This window comes from Erinaceus europaeus, chromosome X, assembly GCF_950295315.1.
Source record: "Erinaceus europaeus chromosome X, mEriEur2.1, whole genome shotgun sequence".
In the NCBI taxonomy this organism is placed as follows: domain Eukaryota; kingdom Metazoa; phylum Chordata; class Mammalia; order Eulipotyphla; family Erinaceidae; genus Erinaceus; species Erinaceus europaeus.
Window position 1 is genome coordinate 43,221,581 of NC_080185.1, and position 23,456 is coordinate 43,245,036.

General features: G+C 41.9%; 1 protein-coding gene across 1 annotated transcript in view; it reads right to left on the bottom strand.

Moving 5' to 3' along the window:
- The window catches only part of IL13RA1 (interleukin 13 receptor subunit alpha 1), an 86,854-nt gene that overhangs the window by 13,047 nt on the left and 50,351 nt on the right, over nt 1-23,456 (bottom strand). Inside the window, exons 10-13 of the mRNA XM_060182653.1 lie at nt 21,134-21,169; nt 20,622-20,754; nt 16,235-16,331; nt 13,790-13,874 (exon numbers count right to left, since the gene is read on the bottom strand). Coding sequence (XP_060038636.1) covers nt 13,790-13,874; nt 16,235-16,331; nt 20,622-20,754; nt 21,134-21,169 — 351 coding nt within the window. The remainder of the gene's footprint in view (nt 1-13,789; nt 13,875-16,234; nt 16,332-20,621; nt 20,755-21,133; nt 21,170-23,456) is intronic.

A 23,456-nucleotide genomic window follows, 5' to 3' on the forward strand; every position in this document is an offset into this window, starting at 1 on the left:
GAAAGAGAGAGACAGGCTGGGAGGATGGATAGGCCTGTCAACGCCCATGTTCAGTGGGGAAGCAATTACAGAAGCCAGACCTTCCACCTTCTGCATCACACAATGACCTTGGGTCCATACTCCCAGAGGGTTAAAGAATAGGAAAGCTATCAAGGGGAGGGGTTGGAATATGGAGTTCTGGTGGTGTGGAATTGTACCCCTCTTATCCTATGGTCTTGCCAGTGTTTCCACTTTATAAATAAAAATTAAAAAGAAAAATAAAAAGGTAAAACTTTAAAGGAAAAAAATACTAAGCACCAGGAGGTGATAACCTAGTACACAAAGATTTGATCCACTGACAACGTAAAGAGAATGGGAACAACATATATTCACTACTCATGAAGAACTTTCTGATTTGTCAGAAAGGTGATAAATTCTTTTTGTCAGAAAGGTGATAAATTATTTTAGTTGCCCAGTATTTTTCTCATCTGTTTGATTCAACAAAAAATTAGAGACTTTCTATGAAAAACAGATACAATAACATGATTTGGTAGCAGCAAAGACTGAACAATCAATCCTGGGTTGGGATCTAACACTTGGGGTGTTTGTTTGTTTGTTTGGTTTTGTCTTCAGGGTTATCACTGGGGTTGGTGCCTGCACTACAAATCCACTGCTCCTCGAGGCTACTTTTTCCCTTTTGTTGCCCTTGTTGTTTAACGTTGTTGTTATTATTGTTGTTGTTGTTGCTCTCGTTGTTGTTGGATAGGACAGAGAGAATGGAGAGAGGAGGGGAAGACAGAGGGGGAGACCTGCTTCACTGCTTGTGAAACGGACCCCCCCTGCAGGTGGGAAGCCGGGGGCTAGAACCCGGATCCTGCTCTCTTGCCAGCGCTTCACTCCGGTGTTCAGATGCAGGAAAGGTTACTGAGTGAGGCAGCCATTTTTGCTACCTCCACGTGGCCCAACCTGCCTCTCTAGCACCCAACTCTGAGGTGCCAGCGCAAATAAAGATTTGTGTTTCTTCTTTGCTCCAGACCCCCTCTCTCTCTTCTCCGTGGCCCGTGCACAACAACATCTCTCCATTTCTCTCTGTCCTCTCCAAAAAAAAAAAAAGAACCCGGATCCTTACTCTGGTCCTTGAACTTCATGGCATGTGCACTTAACCCAGAGGCTACCGTCCAGCCCCCAATGCGTGTGTTTTTTGTTTTTGTTGTTGATATGCCAGAGAGAAGTTGACAGGAAATGAGGAGGTAGAGAGGGGAAAGGGGAGACATACCTGCAACATAGCTTCACCACTCGTGAAACTGCCCCTCCTGCAGGGGGGGACTGGAGGTTCGAACCTTGGTCCTTGTGCTTGGTACCATGTGCACTCTACCAGGTGTGCCAGTGCCTGGTCTCTCTGACACTTGCTAATTAAGCTCTGATGCCAGCTCTGCTATGTACGAGCAGTGGAACCTCAAAGAAGCTACACACAAGCCTTCTGGCACTTCAGTTTTTCCCTCTGTGTAATGGAGTTATTATCTGTTGCAGGATGGAGACACCTTAACAAAGGAAGTCTTCCAAAAAGAGTCTGACATACAGCAAATGCTGAATCCGTATGAGTCACAGAAAAACATTTCTATTTCTTTATGTTGTTCACATAACATTACTGATGACCATATACAGGGATAGGGTAAAAGTGACTTTTCTCTTCTGGTTATTGTTGCTCGCATTTTCTCTCCAATACATATTTACTGCTTCGAAAAGAAACATTTGTTTTTTAAAAAAAGAACACTGAATATCATACTTTCTTTGGTTTCTGGTCATTAGGCCCAATGCTTGGATGTGGACGGGGGGGGGGGGTGTGGGGTGAGGCAGGAACCTATGTTAATGAGGTGAACACAACAGCAAAAACAACTTCCAAAAAGTCATTAAAATGTTCTCAATTATCCTTTTTTTTTTTTTTTTACATTCCTAAAACTTGGATACATCTCATTTTCCCCCATTATCAGCATCATGGCCTTGTCCTGAGCAAGCTTCGAGACGTATGTCCATGTAAGGCAAAAAGAACAATTGCAAAGGCTCTGTCCTGTTATTCAATTTGGTGAAAAGTATCTCAGCCTAATCTTACAATTACTTAGAGAAAAAAAATAAATCTATAAAATTACCAGTCCCTAATTCAATTCTTATGCTGCCATTTTTTTATACACGGCGATCAGCAAGAGAATGATAATCAAGGATGAAGAAAGCGTCATCAGTGAGAAAACAAAACAAATTAAAAATCAATGTGAAGAAGCCTAAGGCAAGTGGCTCTGAGCTGCCAGTCACTGAATCCTAGAGAAACAGCCTTAAACAGACATTTACATTATAGAGAGATAAACAAGGCTTGTGAAATAACAGTGGTTATACCAGAGACCCTCTTGCCCAAGGCTCCAAACCCCCCTGATTCAATCCCTGGCAACACTGTAAACCAGAGCTGAGAAGTGCTCTGATCTCTCCCTCACAATCTCTCTCTGTAGCTTTCTCTTTTATCTATCTCTTCAGAAAGAAATAAGATATTAAGAAATAATAGTGGTGGCAAAAACAAAAACTGATAGAAATCAATCTTAAAAAAATTTAAGGGCTGGGGAGATAGCATAGTGGCTCTGCAAAAGACTCTCATGCCTGAGGCTCTAAGGTCTCAGGTTCAATGCTCAGCACTACCATAAGCTAGACCTGAGCAGTGCATTGGGGTCTCTGTTTCTCTCTCTTTCCCTTCTCTATCTCTCTCCCCTCCCTCTATCCACTAAAATGAATAAACTAAATTAAAATTAAAAAATAAAATTTTTGTAGTGTAATGGAACGTCAAGTCTCAATTCATTCTAGGGATTTCAAGACTGAGTTGTTCTTTACAGTGAATTTTCTAATGGAGCAAAGTGGGTTCTGTGTACCTTTTTTTTTTTTTTGCAGTATGCAAAAACCTTGGTCTTTTGTATAAAATCCAAGGGATGACATGCCCACTTCTGCATCAGATCAGTAGTCCCAATTGCCCAGTGGCTGGACATTATAGACCCCATATTCCCCTATGCTTTAAACAGTCACTGTGTTGGGGCTGGGCGGTGGCATACCTGGTTGAGCACATGTTACAATACACAAGGACCTGGGTTCGAGCCCCTGGTCCCCACCTGCAGGGGAAAAGCTTTGCAAGTGCCAAAGCAGTGTTGCAGGTGTCTCTCTTCTTCTCTATCACCCCCTTCCTGCTTGATTTCTGGCTGTCTCTAATAAATAAATAAAGGTAATAATTTAAAAAAAAAAGAAAGAAAAACCACTGTGGCTTGATAGAGAACTAGTTGTCTCTGGTGTACGGGAGAGTGTCTGGTGTCACTTGAGGTGGCTCTTAATTCAAGTCCTCGCTTTGAAAAATCCATCCATGCAGAGGGGGCGAGAATTATATGCGTAGCCTGTCATCCTAGCAGACACTGAAGAGCCCCACTGATGGCTGCAAGCGGCACTTAATCGAGAAGTGCAGAGGAAATGATAAGCGAGGAACATCGCCTGCTCCCAACCCCTAAAGAAATGATTGATTTAAGCAAGGTACCAACTTGGCACAGACAGCCTCCACGAATGAGCTGACAGGGTGCCAATCTAACACCGCACAGATTGTCTTCAGGTGGCAAGGGAGCGGATGAGTGGAACTGGCAGGGGGGGACACGTTGTTAGCGCCTTAAACCCAGCGGGCAAGCCGAACCTTACTAAGTGGGGGGCCAGCAGGGGGGCCAGCTATCTCCTGATTGAGCTCCACTGCTGGAGAAAAAAAAATTTAAAAAGGACTAAGTATTAGAGGCTATTCTGGCATGAGTCATTTTTCTTAAAGCATGGCCCTGCTGTTTTGGCTAGGGAAAAAAAAAACACTCATGTATTGAAAGATCTATGCTGGAGAAAGAAGAAGAAGAGAAAAAAAAAAAAAAAAAAACAGCAGCATTTGGAAGCCCAGTCCAAGTTTCAAAGCTGCTTTTCCAATCAGGAATGTAAAACTGGCAGAGGCCTGAAAATATAATTAGTTTCCAAGAATCAGGGAGAGGGGAGTGGGAGAAGGGAGCATAGATAATTTTTGACAGATGAAAAAGCAGTGCAAATGCAGGAGAGAAGCAATTCCCCACTAATGAGGGGCTGATTAGTCACAAAGAAAAGGCAAACAGCGAAGCAACAGGAAGAAACTCTGATGGCCAAAATGTTACTACAGTGACCAACAAAACATTGTCAAAACACTAGAAACCTGAAGGAAAGCTATACAGATTGACTTAAATTTCTTTGTGGCTACGCCTAACACGGACGGCCCTTGAAAGGACCACTGGTAGTGATGCAGTGTGGGAAGAAGCGAAAGTGTTTTGAAAGGCCATGGGGTCCTTTCTTTGAATCGGCAACCAGCAAACACGGAGCTACAAAGGCTATTCTATAGTTCGGTCTCTGCAGTTACCTCTCCACATGCCAGTCCCTGGAAACATTTCTGTGGGGTCCCAATGTCCCCAAATTTCAAGGCAGGTTGTGGAGAAAAAGGGGACTCTGTTACACTACTGATAGGGATACAAACTAGTGCATGGTATGGAGAGTCATTAAACAAATAAAAATGGAAGTACCTTATGATCCAGCAATACCACTCTTAGAACATTTATCCAATGGACACTGAAACATTAATTCAAGGGGACATATGCACTCCTACGTTCATAGCTGCATTATTCACAATAGCCAAAGAGTGGAAGCAGCTTAAATGCCCATCAACAGATGACTGGCTAAAGAAGTTATGGGATATAAACTCCATGGCATTCTGCTCTGCAATCAACAAAATGGAAGACATTATGACATTTTGGACAAAATAGATGGAAATGGAGGTGATCATGCTTAGGGGAAATACGTAAAAGAGATAAGAGACAACTACTAGATGGTTTCACTCATATGTGGAATCTAGATAAATGAAACACATGAACTTTCAAACAAGCAGACTGTCTTTAAGACTCTGGTGATTACTGTTAAGAGGCTGGGGGCACAGAACTTACTTCACTGGTGGGTACAGTATAGAACTATACCCTGCAATCTTGTAAACAGTCTTGTAAACCATCATTAATCACAAGTAAGTAATAAAAAAAAAGAAGCTAAAATAAAAGGAGGCCGGGTTAGGACTAAGGGAACTTACGATATAAAATGAACACTTAAACATCTACCTTATTTGACTGGAGGCCAGGTTCATTCCATAGCTTACAGATTCTGGAAGGAAAAGGTCAGTCTTATAGCTGCATCTATATTTTCAGTCTGGGAGAGTGGCTGTCCCAGTGGGATCTCCGTTTGGTGAAAAAGCAAACATGAAAACTTGTCCTATTACCATTTCTTTCCATATAACACTTTATTCTACTTGGAGTTTTAAAGGCTGATTTTCTTTACTGTTCAACAACCACCACAAACAAAAAAAAATCATTTTTCTGCTTCTAGGAGTCTGTCTTCTCAATGTATCCACCTCACTAAATTACAGAATTATCTGACTCATTGGGACAATCTATTATCCTCTAGACAGCAAATTGGGAAAAAAAAAAGCAATTTCCCCATCTCTGAGGAAGATAATTGATCTGATTTTGCTGTCAATGTCACCATCATTCACGCTGGCACCCAGGCTCAAAACCTCGAGGTATCTCCCCCCACCACCACCATATTTTGCCACCCACACTGAGTCACCAAGCCCTAATGAGTTTCCTTTAATACTGTCTCTTGCATCAATCTTCCCTGCTACCCTCCAAGTTCAAGTTCCTATTATCTCTCAGACCTGCATGACTACAATATTGTCCCCCCACTCCCCATAATGACTTGTATGGGGTTTCTTTTTATTACCAGACTAATACATGCTTGTTAGAGGCAATCTGGACATTTTTCAGAAAGCTGGAGAAAGGCTATCAATTATCTATGATCATTTTGCTCAGAGATTAGGGGATGGTTATTTTGACCCAGTCCCCTTTCATCCATTATTGTGTGCATTACACTAATGTGTTTTTAAAAAAATAAGTATCAAGAAAATATTTAGATGTTTCTTACTTTCATAAAATGGATGTCCCGCTATGACATCAAATTCTATGAAAAGCCAACTTTTTAAAAGTCATTCTTTCCTAGTCAGAGCACTGTGCAGATCTGGCTTAATGGTAATGCTGGGCATTAAATCTCAGATCTCTGAGCCTTGGGTATATGAGTCCTTTGCAGAACCTTTGTGCTATCTCCACTGCTAAAGCTAATTTTTAACCACTGATGTTTCATTCGCTTCTAATTTTTCATGTGGAAACAAATGTTGCACTGACCATCTTTGTGACTTTGTTGGATTATTTCCTCAAAATTTATTCCTTAAAGTATCATTACAGGAACAGAGATCCTTGTCACGTTTTCCCAAGCCAACTTCCACAAAGAATATATACCATTCTATGCAAAATGCCAGTTCTTCCATCCACCTGTTAGTACTGGACATAATTCCTGCTTAGAAATAAATATGCTATACTTTAACAATGACTCTTTAGTCACTATCAGGTCACCCCATCAGCTGGGGCCCTATTCGGGGAGTCCTGAGATTCCCAAACAGACATGATGGGCCTAAACTTCAAATAAATCCCTCTCTCCATTGTTACCAGTCATCTCTATCAGGAATAACAAAATAGATCCCTTTGTGCCCCCCCCGTAAGACCTTGTGCTCAACTTGGATCAACAATGGTAGAGAATGTTTCGGATGGACAACACACTCTATGCTACACCTGAGGAAAATGGGTTGATATTGGGGCAGCTTGGAATGTTCCTACTCATGACCACAGAATGTGAGCTTGGATCTACAGGGATGCAGAGGTAACATAGGCTCCTAAGTTGAATATGGGCCCCAGATCACATCAAATCGATGGGGTTTACAGTCAACAATATTTGGGAGCCACTCTCTTCCCTGACCCAGATTTCTCTTCCCTGGTCCTTTTTCCAGCCATGACACCATCTCCCCAGACAATAACTTGGATCCACCTGCATATCAGATTTCAGGTTCAGGAAAAATAAAACTAGTACAGCCATAGGCCCTTTGGAATATAACTAAAATATGCCTACCAGCTATCTACAAAACAGAGACCCCCCAGCTCTTCATCTGCACTACTCCAACCTTTAGGTTTATGATTAATCAACAACTTGTACTTTGTACTATGTGCGCTTAACTCAGTGCACTACCGCCCAGCTCCCTAGGTGGAAATTTTCTATCTCATCAATCTGTGGTTGGCATGACATGTACATATCAATGAGTCTAAATATGTTTTTATCTTTTCTTTTAAAATGTTTTATTTACTTTATTATTTAAAAAAATTATTTATTCACTTTTGTTGCCCTTGTTGTTTTATTGTTGTAGTTATTATTGATGTCATTGTTGTTGGATAGGACAGAGAAAAATGGAGAGAGGAGGGGAAGACAGAGAAAGGGGTAGAGAAAGACAGACACCTGTAGACTAGCTTCACTGCTTGTGAAGCGACTCCGCTCCAGGTGGGAAGTCAGGGGCTTGAACCAGGATCCTTAGGCCTGTCTTTGCGCTTTGCACCACCTGTGCTTAACCCACTGTGCTATCACCTGACTCCCATTTTATTTACTTTAATGAGACAGATACAGATAGAAAGGAGAAAAGGAGAGAGGGAGGAAGAGAGTGAATGAGAAACCAGACCACTGCTCAGGTCTGGCTTATGGTGATGCTGAGGAGTGAACCTAAGATCTCTGAGCCTCAGGCATGAGAGTCTTTTGTAGAACCATTATACTATCTCTCCCCCCACCCCAGGCTCTCAAATACATTTTTCCAACTATTGGGCATTTGGACCATGTCATATTGATCAGCCATCACTCTGCTAAAAGGGGTTTCAAATGCAGATACCCTTTTTTAGGAGTCTGACAAGCTTAATCACCACATGGAAGTACAATGGGAATTAGGGATGGTCAAACTTGGGAGGAACAAGAGAGGGTATGTTCTGTTATGATTCCAAGTTGAGAGCAATTGTAAGGTACAGTTCTGCCCAAACAAAATGTTTGAATCAAATTCCAGATTAGGGGTCAGTTCCAGATTAGGCTTCTATCCATTTGCTACCAGGCTAGTGTCTTCCCCTCTCTAATCCAGTCCCTCCAGTTTATTGCCACAGTGGCATTTGGGCCTGGGAGGTGACTCAGCAGTAAAGCATGTACCTTATTTATGTGTGAAGCCCTGGGTTTGATCAGCAACGAAGAAAAACAGAGTAGAATTCCATGGATGGAGTGCTGCTCTGTTCTATTTATCTCATGCACTCATTTAAAAAAGAGAAGCATGATATTCCAAGTGTGGTGAAATAGCTCCCTTGGAAAATGTACTGCTTTGTTCTGCACTCAAGTGAGGTTCAAATCTGGCTCCTGATACACTGAAGGAGGTGTTGGTGCTGTGTACTTTAAAAAAAAATTATAACAAGTAAACACTGACAAAAACTATAGGATAAGATGGGTACAACTCCACACAATTCTCACCACCAGAACTCTGTATCCCATCCCCTCCCTTGATAGCTTTCCTATTCTTTATCCCTCTGGGAATATGGACCCAGGGTTATTATGGGGTGTAGAAGGTGGAAGGTCTGGCTTCTGTACCTGCTTCCCCGCTGAACATGGGTGTTGGCAGGTCAATCCATACTCCCATTCTGTCTCTTTCTTTCCCTAGTGGGGAGGGGTTCTGGTGAAGTGGGGCACTATTTTTTTACTTTCTTTCTGCTTCAGTCTAAAAAAAACAAGTAAATAAAATGCATGATATTCCTAATACCTTCTAATAAAGGGGCAGTCATGATGTGATTTCAAATCTTTTTCTCAGAATTCTCATATCTGATCCTCTGCATCTACAATAAAGAACTCTTGGGGCTAGAGAGACAGCAGAATAATGATGCCTAAAGACTTTCATGTCTGTGGCTCTGAGGTCCCAGGTTCAATCCCCAGTACCATCTTAAGGAAGAGTGCTTCGGGCTTTCTCTTTATCTTTCTCCTTATATCTCTATTTCACTAAAATTAATGAAATATATATATATATATATATTTCTTAGGGACCATCAAAATAACTCATTTGGATAATGTGCTACTTTGCCATGTACATAACCCAGGTTCGAGCTCAGCCCCTACCACACTGAAGGAAGTTTTGGTGTTATGATCATTTTTACTCTCCCTCTTTACCTCCAGCTTTAAAGGGTGTAAGTGGTGAAACAGTACATGTCTGAGGCACCAGAAGTCCCAGATTCAACTCCCAGCACCATGATAAATCAGAGCTGAGCAGTGCTCTGGTAAAAATAAATAACCTTTTTTTGTGTTTGTTTTAAAGAACTATTAGAAAGTGGAGAAGCTCTTGAACAGAGAGACAGTCCGACAGAGCAACACTCCATTTTATGTGGTAACAGGACTCAAACTCAGCCTTGCATGCACTGTATCACTGAGCCACCTCCAGAGATCCAAGTATTTTGCCTTATAGAAAGTAATGCAACATAGCAGAAAGAGAAACTTGTCAAATCAGACATTCCTGGGTCAAGTCTTACTTTACCATCCACTAGCTGTTTAATCTCAATACAATCACTGAATCTAATGAGGTTCTTTCCTCATTTCTAAAATGGTTATCACCAGCACCTCAACCCATAGTCAGGGTGGTTATGAGGATCCAATTGGGAATTGTGAATATAGTATTTATTATACTGCCTGGCAGAGAGCAGACTTTCAATAATGCTTTAGAGTCATTGGTAGAATACCTGCACTGTTCCCAGCCTCCAGAGTCTATCACAGTAGTGGGTGAAATGAAGACAGACACAGAGAGATATTCCTGGTAAAAAAAAAAAAAAAGAGCAAAAGCCATGATTTTGACAGTGTGGTTCACAGACTATCTGGCCAGGAGAGAAGTCTTCTGGGAGATCTTTAAGTATGTCGATTCCTGGAGCTTATTCTAGACCCACTAAATCAGAGTTTCTCCAGGTAGGGTCTAAATCTACACTTGTTTTTTTAAAAAGAAACTGTTCTTGCCATATAAGCTGACAGAGCAGCAGGTAATACTCATTCTCCCAGGAATCAATATCCCTGCAAGCACTCCAGGTTCACAGTGACTCAACTCAAGCTGACTAACCAGGGGCTGGCAAGATACTCATCTGAGAGGGTATCTGCTTTGCCATGCATGTGATCTAGGAATGAACCAAGGCCCACAGAATTTGGGGAAGCTCTCTGATGCTGTGGTCTCTCTCTCTCTCTCTCTCTCTCTCTCTCTCTCTCTCTCTCCCTGATATTATTTACTAATTAATAAGAGAGATAAGAGGAGAGAAAGAGAACCAGACAATGCTCTAGCACATGTGATACTGGGGATTGATCCCAAGACCTCATGCTAGAGTGTTCAGCATTTTCTTCCCCCTGCTACACCTTCAGGACCATGTCTCTCTCATTCTATCTGAAAAAGCTCGTGTTGAACAGTGAAGCACTGGTGACAAAACCCTCTGGCTTCCATACTCACTTTAATTGTAGTGTATAAACTCATTAGACACTCAATTTCTGGAATCTTCTAGATCTGCTTCTTGGGCCATATGCCTCACTCTCTGGCAGAGTTGTCACTGTCTGTGACCATTACTTGCTGAATGAGTGATGTAGAAAAAGCCTCTTCTAGGGGGCTGGGTGGTGGCACACCTGGTTGAGCACACATGTTACAGTGCGCAAGGACCTAGGTTCGAGCCCCTAGTCCCCACCTGCGGGGGGGAAAGCTTTGCAAGTGGCGAAGCAGTGTTGCAGGTGTCTCTCTGTCTCTCACCCTCTCTATCCCTCCCTTCCCTCACGATTTCTGTCTCTATCCAATAAATAAATAAATAATTTTTAAAAAGAAAGAAAAAGCCTCTTCTGACAGACACACTAGCCTCCCTACCACCTAGCCCAGTCACCTACCATCGGTTTCACTGTGAATCACTTGTTGCTACAATACATGTTTGGGGATGAAAGAGAAACAGAAAGTATCACCAAGAGGGATACTGGTCACCAACACTTACTAAGCACATATAATGTGCCTGACGTACCAAACAGGTTTTAGTTGATAAGTTCACTGAACCCATGAACAATACCATGAAGCAGGTGTTATCATTGCCTGCATTTACCAAGTGGGAAGATGGAGGCATGGAGAGGATCAAGATGTCACCACAGGCCAATGCTAAGTGACTCAGCAGAAATAAGGATCCAGACAACCAGACTCCAAAGCCCAAGCTATTGTTCACTGTGCTCTACTACTCTCCTGAATTCAGTACCCCACACATGCTGGTCATTGTGAGTCTAGGATACACGCAGTAATGTTGATATTTATTTCCTTTGTATGCTGATTATTCTGTCCAGTTGAATGCATTTCTCACAGCAACCCCTAACTTGTTTATTTCTACAAAGTCTTAGGTTCTCCAACCAGGAGAGTCTGCAGCACATGAATACAGTTGAAATACACTTACTCTACTCCTAAGTCTTTGGAGCTTAGTTTCCCAGACATCAGTGAAAACCAGTCTCTATTTTGATTATTTACCCTCCCTCATATCCACCTCCCCTCCAAATCATTTTTAAATATTTTTATTATATTTATTTATTTATTAGATAGAGATAGCCATAAGTCAAGAGGAAGTAGGAGATAGGGAGGAAGATAGGGAGATACCTGCAGCCCTGCTTCACCACTTGCAAAGCTTTCCCCCTGCAGGTGGGGACCGGGGGCTCGAACCTGGGTCCTTGTGCATTGTAACATGTGCACTCAACCAGGTGTGCCACCACTCAGGACCCTTTTTTTTTTTTTTGTCATTGTCAGGGCTTTATCGCTCTGGGCTGATTTTCATAGAAAGAGAGTGAGTTAGGGAAACAGCATCATAGTTCTGCAAAAGACTTCCTGGCCTCAGGCTATGAGGTCCCAAGTTCAATCTCTAGCGCCACCATAAGCCAGAGCCAAGCAGTGCTCTGTTCTTTGTCACTCTCCCTCTCTATCTTTCTTTCTCCCTTCCTTTCTGTATTTCCCTCTCCATGAAAGTAAATAATAAAATAAGTAAATATTTTTTTTAAAAGAAAGAGACAGGGGCTAGGTGGTGATGCACCAGGTTAAAGTGCACATGTTTTCATGTGCAAGGACCCAGGTTCAAGTCTCTGGTCTCCACCTACAGGCGGTGAAGCACTGCTGCAGGTGTCTAGGTGTCTCAGCCTCTCTCTCTGTCTCTGTCTCTGTCTCTCTCTCTCTCTCCTCCCCTTCCCTCTAAATTTCTCTGGGAATATAGACTGACTGGTCAACATTCATGCCCAGCAGAGAAGCAATTACAGAAGCCAGACCTCCCACCTTCTGCTCTCCATAAAGATCTCTGGTCCATACTCCCAGAGGGATAAAGAATAGGGAAGCTTCCTATGGAGCGGATGGGATATGAAACTTTGATGGTGAGAATTGTGTGGAATTGTATCCCTCTTATCCCACAGACTTATCAATAATTACTAAATTACTAATATTTTTTTGTTTTCTTTTTTATTATCTTTATGTATAGGATACAGCCAGAAATTGAGAGGAAAAGGTGTGATAGCTGGAGAGAGAGAGAGAGAGAGAGAGAGAGAGAGAGAGAGAGAGAGAGAGAGATCTGCAACACTGCTTAACTGTTCGTGAAGCTTTCCCCCTGCAGGTGGGGACTGGGGGCTTGAACCGGGGTCCTTGCACACTATTAACATGTGTGCTCAAGCAGGTGGGCCACCATCCAGCCCCTTAAATCACTAATAAAATTATTTTTAAAAAGACATTAACATTTTTTAAAGGGACAGATAAACATACCATAGCACTAAAGTTATCTCCAGTTCCGTTGGGCCTGGGCTTGAACCTGAGTCATGCTCTTAATAAAGCAGCCCACTATACAAATGAGTTATCGTGCTGGTCCACAAATTAATTTTTCAAGAGTCCTACGGAGTTTGTTCCATAAAGGAGACTCCTTTCCTGCACATCTGGTTCAAAGTTCTTTCCCACTCCAGTAAGAGAAGCCCAGAGACATGAGAATGCCAATATATTCTGGGGGCATAAATGGTAGGTATGTTCAGTCCAGGATGGAGTCTTTTGAGTCAACTCTTCATTAATCTTTATGATGAGCAATTTATCATAGCCAATTTTTGAAATGATAGTAAGTGAAAAGTAGACACCAAAAGTCAGGCAGTATAAGACTTATGTCAGGTACCTACAATAAATAAATTCAGAGAGACATCCGGTAGACTGGAAGTGACCTGGGCTACAGGGAAAGGGGAGATGAGTTGCTGTCTTATGGGCATAGTTTCTATTTGGGAGGACAAAAATGTTCTGGAAATTATGACCAAAGGTACACATCCCTCTAAAGATTCTTAGAGCCACTAAATTGGATGCTCAAAATGGTTAAAATGGTGATTTTTCTTCTTCTAATTTTTAGCCAGAGCACTCCTCAGCTCTGGCTAATGGTGGTGCCAAGGATTATACCTGGGACGTTGGAGCCTTGGATATAAAAATCTTTTACAGAAAACTGCTGTGCTATCTTCTTTGTCCAGTACAATTTCTGGCATATGCATGGGTCCAATTCTACTGTTCTTAGTGGACTTCTAGACGGATAGATAGATAGGTAGGTAGATAGATAGGAGAGACTCCATAGTATTGCTTTCATTCATGGAATTTCCCTTGATGTCATGCATAGTGTTCCTGCATGGTGCCAGGGACTCGAACCCAGATCTTCAACATGGTAACATATGTACTCTACTAGGTGAACTCAGCTCCTTTTATCAAGATTAAGAAAAAAAATTCCATACACAATTCTGAATCTCATCAAGTTTTACTTACCATGGTATCATCATTCTGGTCCCCAAACATTTCTTTAAAAATTTTGCCAGGATCAGGAATTGGAGGGAATATAATGATCTTGAGCCTTTAAGAAAACAGAAATCATTTTCAAATCATCCTGCAACATCCCATGTCACTATAATCATATATACAGGAAACTTGAGTGAAGCCAAGTACACAAGCCATTGTTAGAGGTAAAGCGACTGTGAAGAAGTGTCTATGATAAGCTGAGAGATCAATGTCTCAAAAGCATCAGCTGTGGATGGAACAAAGAGACCACAAGGATAAGCAGGCTTAAGTACCCTGTCATTTAAACATGGTCTTCTCTGATTTCATTGAGACATGCTTGACAGATAGATGTTGCGTCTACATAAGTTGTACAACATAACTGTTTCGAGAGACAGAGACACCTGCAACACTGCTTCACTACTTGTGAAGCTTCCCCCCTGCAGATGGGGACCAGGGACTTGAACCTGCATCTTTGCTCACTGTAATGTGTGTGTTTAGCCAAGTGTGCCACCATCTGGCCCCAGTGTCTCTCTATCTCTATCCAACTAAATAAATAAAATGAAAATATATTTTTATTTTTATTTTTTTTCCTCCAGAGTTATTGCTGGGCTCGGTGCCTGCACCATGAATCCACTGCTCCTGGAGACCATTTCTTCCCCCTTTTGTTGCCCTTGTTGTTGTAGCCTCCTTGTGGTTATTATTATTACCATTGTTGATGTTGTTCACTGTTGGATAGGACAGAGAGAAATGGAGAGAGGAGGGGAAGACAGAGAGGGGGAGAGAAAGATAGACACCTGCAGACCTGCTTCACCGCCTGTGAAGCGACTCCCCTGCAGGTGGGGAGCCGGGGGCTCGAACGGGGATCTTTCCGCCGGTCCTTGCACTTTGCGCCACGTGCACTTAACCCACTGCACCACCGCCTGACTCCCGAAAATATTTTTTAAGTGATAAAAAGTATCGATTCTGAGCCTGACATCTGATATACAGGTGGACCCAAGTTACTGTCTGGGGAGATGGTGTCATGGCTGGAAAAAGGACCAGAAAGCTGGTTCAAGAAAGAGAGTAGCTCCCAAATATGGGAAAGGTGCATAAATAATGTTGACTGTAAAGCCATCAATTTGATCTGATCTGGGGCCCATATTCAGCTTAGGAGCCTATGTGACCTCTGCATCCCTGTAGATTTGAGCTCACATTCGGTGGTCATGAGTAGGAACATTCCAAGCTGCCCCAATTTCAAAACCCATCTTCCTCAGGTGGAAGATAGAGTATGCTGTCCAGCCTCCCTTCGGAGGATGAAACATTCTCTACCATTGTTGATCCATGTTGAGGGCAAGGTCCTATGGGGGCCCACAAAGGGGTCTATTGTATTGTTCCTGATAGAGATAACCGGTAACAATGGAGAGAGGGATTTATTCGAGGTCTAAGCCCATCTGACACTATTCCAGGCTTTAGGTTCAAGATTAGTCAGCAATTTGTTTGGCTTTATATGTTAACTCTTCTTTCAGCCACCAGGTTCCAGGTGCTACCACGATGCCAACCAGACTTCCCTGGGCAGAGGACCCCACCAATGTGTCCTGGATGCCTTCTTCCCCAGAGCTCCACCCCACTAGAGAAAGAGAGAGAGACAGGCTGAGAATATGGATAGACCTGTCAACGCCCATGTTCAGCGGGGAAGCAATTACAGAAGCCAGACCTTCCACCTTCTGCACCCCATAATGTCCCTGGGTCCATCCTCCCAGAGGGATAAAGAATAGGAAAGCTATCAGGGGAGGGGATGGCATACGGAGTTCTGGTGGTGGGAATTATGTGGAATTGAACCCCTCTTATCCTATGGTTTTTGTCTGTTTCCTTTTTATAAATAAAAATTAAAAAGAAAATACAAAAAAAAAAGTACTGATTCTGGGCCGAGTTTACTAATCTTATTCCAACCTCAGGCATTCATTACAAGAGCAAATAACAGGACTGGGCCTGGTCTCTATGGTGAGATAGAAAATGGGAAGCATTCTCTAAGAATATGTCCCATCTATTAGTGACAAGGTGGTGTGACATTCGCTTTGCCGCAGCTCCCAGAAGTAATCTGATTTGCACTAATACCAGACAAGTCATTTAATTAGCAAAAGCTGCCCTTTCTTAAACTTCACTCCAAGAGCTACCAAGCCAGCTGCTGATCTAGCAGGCATTTGAAAGAGCAGCATAAACATAGGGTCTATCAATTCCGAACACAGGCACTGAGAGCAAGGCAAATGGGGAAAGAATCTACAATAGGACCTTTTTTTTTTTTTTTTTTCTCATTTTGCATGTTGTATTACCAAAAGCCAGTTACAGATATAGTGCTTCTAATATACTGGGTAAATATCATCCACTGGCACAAAAGAGTCATAACCATAGCAACCAGGCTGGCAGACACTGCCAAGCCTATTTGAACTGCTGGCTTACCTTTTTAGATAAAGTAGAAGGACTATGACTGTTCCTGCAACGATGACTGGAATGATGAGTAGCATTGTAATGTAGATAGTGGGGTTGTCATTTTTACCTGGAGAATTGAAAGCAAACAGAGACATGAAGAATAAAACCCTTTCTTGAAATAAGCCACGTAATGGCTGTCCAAGACTGAAAAAACTACAGATATTTCTGCTTTCTGCCCCAGTCTATTTTCCAAAGCTTTTCAATTAGCTTAGCTCCTGTAGTCTGAACAGTGAAAATGCTGTCTGGTTCTGGGACCTGAAATTCTAAGGATGAGTAAACACATTAAAGGCTATTTGAAATTAGGGGGTCTTCATTTGGTTTCAAATACTGTCAATAATGGCATCTGTTAAATATGTCAACGTATTTTAACTGTGACTATTTGTTTCTATCAGCCATTTACCAATATTGAAACACATAAAAAAAAAAAGACCTTGAAGATAGCTACCACTATGGCTATTCTTTCTTGGTTTTTAATCATTTTATTGGGGCTTACAGGACAACTGTTCACAATTGGGTATGATTTTTCATCTCCCTGTGACAGGTATCTATAGAACATTCTCACCCTAAACTTAGGTCCTTTCCCACCGTGCACCAGGACACCAGAGTCCCTCCATGCCTTCCCTCTCCCTCTTTCCTCAGAGTCCTCTGCTTTGATGCAATATACCACACCCAGTCCAAGTCTCACCTTATATATTCCCTTACTGGCCTTGTTTCGTAGGTTCCACCTATAACCTTAAAAGAAAAGGAACTGGGGGTCAGGCAGTAGCGCAGTGGGTTAAGCACACATGGTGCAAAGTGCAAGGACCGGCATCAGGATCCCAGTTCGAGCCCCTGGCTCCCCACCTGCAGGGGTGTCACTTCATGGCAGGTGAAGCAGGTCTGTAGGTGTCTAACTTTCTCTCCTCTCTCTATCTCCACTCCTTTCTAGATTCCCGATTTCTCTGTCCTATCCAACAGCAGCAATGACAACAATAATAATAATGGCAACAAGGGTAACAACAAGGACAACATAATGGGAAAAATGGTCTCCAGGGGCAGTGGATTCATAGTGCAGGCACTGAGCCACAGCAATAACCAGAGAGGCAAAAAAGAAAAGAAAGGAAAAGGAACTATGCCTATTCTTTTTTTATTATTCCCTTTTGTTGCCCTTGTTGTTTTATTGTTGTAGTTATTATTGTTGTTGTTATTGGATAGGAGAGAAATGGAGAGAGGAGGGGAAGACAGAGGGGGAGAGAAAGATAGACACCTGCAGACCTGCTCCACTGCCTGTGAAGCGACTCCCCTGCAGGTGGGGAGCGGAGGGCTCGAACCAGAATCCTTCTGCCGGTCCTTGCGCTTTGCGCCACCTGCACTTAACCTGCTGGGCTACCGCCCAACTCCCTAAGAACTATGCCTATTCTTAATCAAGTACCTTCAAAGTGTCTGACATATATTAGGTGCTTTTATATGCTTATCAGCTATACTAGAGAGATAAATGATTTTATTTTCCATAATTTAGATAGGTGAGAAGGAGAAGGCTCAGAGAGGTTTGATGGCTTGTACAGAAGGGCTTAGCAAATGATGAGGCCAATCCTCAAACCCAAATGCTGTCATTAACTGCCTCTTCATACCTAACATACATGGCATAGAATATCACGTCTATTTATATACTTGTTTTTTTTGTTTGTTTGTTTTTTTGTCACAATGACATGAACGCCTAGAGAAAAGTCATTGAAACTTAGCACCATTGTACTATGCAGCCTCTAAGATGACTCCAAGTGTTCCCTGGCCACTGGTATTCACATACTTGTGCAATTCTCTCTCCTAAAGGCCAGGCTGACTCATTATTGAAGACTTGAATGGCAGTGGCAAAGTGGTGTCATTTCCAAGATCAGATAATAAGAGTCTGTGATTTCCATGTTACATGTTATCTCATATACCCCTTCTTGCTTGGGTCATGCACTTGTAGAAACTTCTGTCCTTTTATGAGGCAACCCTGTAGGAAGCACCAAGTCATAAAGGACTATGGGAGGTTTCTGTACTACTTCCCCGGAATAGCTGTAACACAATCACCATATACCAACTGTTTTCAAACAACAGACTTAGGGATTGGGTGGTGAGGCATCCAATAAGAGAACACACATTATCATGTGCGAGGACTTAGGTTCAAGCCCTCAGCCCCACCTGCAGGCATTGGTGAAGGGGGAAGCTTCACAAGTGGTGTAATAGTGTTGTAGGCGTCTCTTTGTCTCTCCTTCTCCCTCTCTGTTTCTTTCTGTCTCTATCAAGAAGGGGAAAAAAGGGCACCAGGAGTAGTGGAGTCACCCTGCAGGTACTGAGCCCCAGTGATAACCCTGGTGGCATAAATAAATGACTAAATAAATAAATGAAGGAATGACTAAAATGAAAATAGAATCACTCACAGTTCTGGAAACTGAAAGTTTAAAATCAAGGTATCTTCAGGGATCCAATCCCTCTGAAGGTTAGAGAAGAATGGCACCTGCCTCTTGGCAGCTTCTGCTGGCTCCCCAAAATCTTAGGCATTCCTTGGCGTTCCTTGGCTTAGTTGCAGGACTCTAGTCTCTGCTGTCATCTTTACACAGGCTTATCCCCATATTTCCCTGCCATGTTCCTGTGTATTCTCTCTTCATTTAAGCATAAAGGTCACTGGCAGCAGGGAATACTCTAAGCCAAGTGGGACACATTTTAATTTAGTTACACGTGCAAAAACTTTACTTTCAAATCAAGTCATATTCACAAGGACTGGCAGTTGGGGCTTGAATATGTGTGTGTGTGTGTGTGTGTGTGTGTGTGTGTGTGTGTGTGTGTGTGTGTGTGTGTGTAGGATACAAGTCGGCCTGCTACAACTTACATCCAACAGTCAGAGAGGAAGTAAGCCTTTTGAGAAATCACCTGAGTATTCTTGGTAGCCACTTCTCCAGCTTCAGTTAAGCTTTCAGATGAGACTGCAGCCCAAACTAACACTTTGACTGTAACCTCACAAAAGAACCTGAAGCAAAGGTATGCAGCTAAACTGTGCTCAGATTTCTTACTCACAAAAATTGTAAGGTGACAAATGTGTATTTTAAGTCATTGAAGTTGGAGTCGGTATGTTTTTTGTAATAGTGTATAAGTAATACAACCATGCTTGGCACACAATTTATTTGCTCTCTTAGCAGAAATTAATGTCTCCAACAGCCTCTTCTCTCCACTAGATAGCTGTCAATAACTTAAAAAGTCAGTTCTAGTTGTCTTTTAAAGACACACACACGGGCCGGGTGGTGGCGCACCCGGCTGAGAATACAAGTTACGGTGCGCAAGGACCCAGGTTCGAGTCTCCGGTCCCCACCTGCAGGGGGAAAGCTTCACTAGTGGTGAAGCAGTGCTGCAGGTGTCTTTCTATCTCTCTCCCTGTATATCACCCCCTTCCCTCTCAATTTCTGCCTGTGTCTATCCAACAAATAAATAATGATTTAAAAAAAAGACACACACACACACACACACACACACACACACACACACACACACACACACGGCCCTAATCCCTCTGCTACTTTGCAGTATCTCAAATATTAAGATTCCGCCGTCATGATACCCAGCTTACTTCATCGAACACTGCTCTTCAAATGTCTTCAACAGTTTGATCACCCTTTCAATCTGCCAGTGCACCTCCCACAACAATATGGTGCCCAGAATGGGAAAGCACATATTCTTGTGGTCAGGGCATGTTGCCTTATCTGACAGCTGTCCTTTGTTCAAGCTACTACACTATCACTACTGTCAAACACTGCATGTACCTTTGGGAAATAAGTTTACTACTGAGTCGCTTTGTGTTTACATTCCAATCACAGTCACAACTTTGACACCCATAGTGGCCTGGCATGACCCAGGTTTGAGCCCACAGCATTGAACGTAGCTTCGCTGTTGTGATCTCTTTCACTCTCTGCCTCTCTGCCTCTATCTTAAAAACAAAAACAACCTAGAAATAGGTTTTCTTTTGCTAAATGCCATCAAGGACATTGGTCTACTATCAATCCTGCCTGCATAGGACAGACCCATCAGATTACATCATTTGTAGATTGAATGATGCCAACCCATGATTTGGGGAGGGAGGGTCCAGACTGTGGAAAAAAGGAGAAAAGACAGAAGAAGGGAGAACCCCATTTGACTGGCAGGATTTTAAAGAGTTGTATCTATGTCTTAACCCGAGATGGTTTGATGGAAATTAAACAGAAAATATACGTCAGTTGTAAAGAGTCTCCAGCTGACAGCAAGAATGTAGAACAGTTCTTCCCTCCTCCTGCCCCATCTGTTTTCTGCATCAGCCTTGTTTCCATGTGCCAGTGGTTAATGATTATGTGAAATCTGATTCTCTTACCGATAGGCATGGCTTCACTCCAATTACTCCAAATTTTGTCATCCTCGTAGCATAATGTGTTTGTTCTGACTCTTACTCGGACTGTGTTCAAAGCATCAGGCAGGAGCCCAGGAGCCATGAAACAAATCGTGCCCTTAGATATATATAAAAACAAAACCAAACACAAACACAAGGCCCATTACTATCTTATTTGCTTTCTGTGCATCTGAATGCTAAGATAATTATCTGCCAGGTTCTGTATATGATTAAGATTGAACTGCAATTTAATTAGCTTTCACTCCTGAGGCGGGAATAGCAATGACTTACAGAGCCAAGTGTGGGGCTGTTGGAAAAGTCATGACACATTTTTTTTGCATAGAATAATGTAGAAAAAAAACATTATGACTTTCCTGATAGCCCAACAGTTTGCTTTTCCTACAGTAATTCATTTCACACTTAGGCTCTGTTCACCCAGCCTGCCCCCAATTACTCTGTGGATTTAGGCCCAAAGAGCAAAACTTGACTTTACTGACCTCTGATTCTGCATTTGGGCACGTGGGTTCTTTGACCTTGAGAATATAAACAAATGAATCAATTAAAATGTTAAGAAAGCCCACATTGTACAGCAGTTAATCATTACTAACAAGCTTTCCTTTTACCTCATTAAAATAGTACCAGGTGCTGTTTTTAAAAGAAAATGTTCTTTTAAAAATAATTGGTTCTGGGTCAATGACATCTGCATCTAGGGAAAAAAAACGAATCTTGATCCATACTTCACATTGTTGACAAATTCAGTCCCGGATGAAGGGCAGATCTACATGCCAAAGTTAAAGTAAATGAACACACACATACAAAAATACAGAAAGCTTTTAATATGTATGCTCTACTGAATGCGCCACCACCTGGCCCCTATGAAAACATTTAGATGAAAACCTAGAAGCATGTCTTCGTTATCTTGAAAAAGGAAAAAAAAATCTCTTAAACAGGGCAGAAAAAGAACCATAAAGGACATTTAATTAAAAACAAATTTCATCTCCAGTTAAGCGCAGGTGGCGCAAAGCGCAAGGACCAGCATGAGGATCCCAGTTCGAGCCCCCAGCTCTCCACCTGCAGGGGAGTCGCTTCACAGGCAGTGAAGTGAAGCAGGTCTGCAGTTGTCTATCTTTTTCTCCCCTTCTCTGTCTCCCTCTTTCCATTTCTCTCTGTCCTATCCAACAACGATGACAACAATAATAACTACAACAATAAAAAAACAAGGGCAACAAAAGGGAATAAATAAAGAAATATTTTTTTTAAAGGTAATGCAAAGTGTGAAAAGATATTTGCACTTTCTGGCAAAGAACCTGCACATATGAATTATATCTTTACATTTAATGCTTACACACAGATGCATACATCTGGCAAATTAATAAGAAAAAAAAAAAGACAACTCAGCAGAAAAGCTAGCCAAAGGTTTGAAGAAACAACTTACTGAGGATTTTCAAGAGGCCAACAAACTTATGAGAAATTGCTCAACTTCATTAGCTATGAGGGTAATGCAAAGTAAATCTACAACCACGCATATCAAATAATATTGTAAGGTGAAACTCTAAAGCATCTAACACTCTCAACTACTGCTCTCAGTGGTGCAGATTGGTATAACTACTCATAAAGACGTAGTGTCTACTAGACAATCATATGTTCCCCCTGTGATCCCCCCAAATATGTACACATGTACACCAAGAGACAGGCATGCAACCGTTCATAAATATTCCACTCATAAAACCCCAAACTAGAAATTATCCTAATGTCCATCGACAGGAGAAAGGATAAATCAGACACAATGGGATGGATGCAAAGAGAATAAGCCATCTACAGTAGACAATAACAGTATCAGCCAATCTCTGAGTGAAAGAAGGCAGACACACACACACACAAAAAAAAAAAAAACTACACTTTGCATCATGCCTTTTACATAAAGTTTAGAAACAGACAATAAAAGCAACCAGCCTTCATAGTAGTTGTTCTTTTTTCACTGTTGTAATGTTTTTTTGAATATTTCTTTATTGTCTTTTAATTTGATAGAACAGAAAGATATGTAAGGGAAGGTGAGAAAAATGACAGAGACACGTGCATCATTGCTACACTGCTTTATGAAGCTTCCGCCTGCAGAGGGGGATCTAAAGCTCTAACCCAGGTCCTTGCAAGTGGTAATGCGTGTACTCAGCTGGATGTACCACTGCTCAGTCCCCCACAGTAGCTGTTCTCTGGGAAGGTAGTAACTAAAAAGGGTCCTGAGGGGGGTTCTGGCATGCTGGTTATAGAAGTGAAAACATTTTTTTTTAGTGAAAATCACTTTTGAAAAAGTATTGAACTGTGCAATGTTTTATATAGTCATACAATATGTCAATAGAAAGTAGGAACAAAATGAAAAGGAAAAGAGAGGCCAACCTTCTTTGTTGAAAAGTATGAGATATAGCAGCCTAGGAAATGACACAGTGGTAGAATCCTGGGGTTGGAAGCATGAGGCTCTGAATTCAATCCCCAGAACTGCATATGTCACAGTGATGCTCTAGCGTGTCTTCTCTCTGTTCTCTCTCTCTCTCTCTCTCTGTGTGTGTGTGTGTGTCTCAACGTTTTTAAAAGGATAAGATATCAACAATAGGTTAAAGGAAAAACATGAAGCAAAATTCTCTACCACTTAACAAATTAGTTGCTATCTGAGTTAGAGAGCATCATCAGTTCTTACATGGAAATATTTCAAAATTGGAGTAAAAAAAAGTCAATACATGAGAAACATTTTTTTCTTAGTTTAAATAGTTGAATTCTAGCCAACAGGTAAGCGAAACGATGATCAACACTACTGGTTATTAGGGA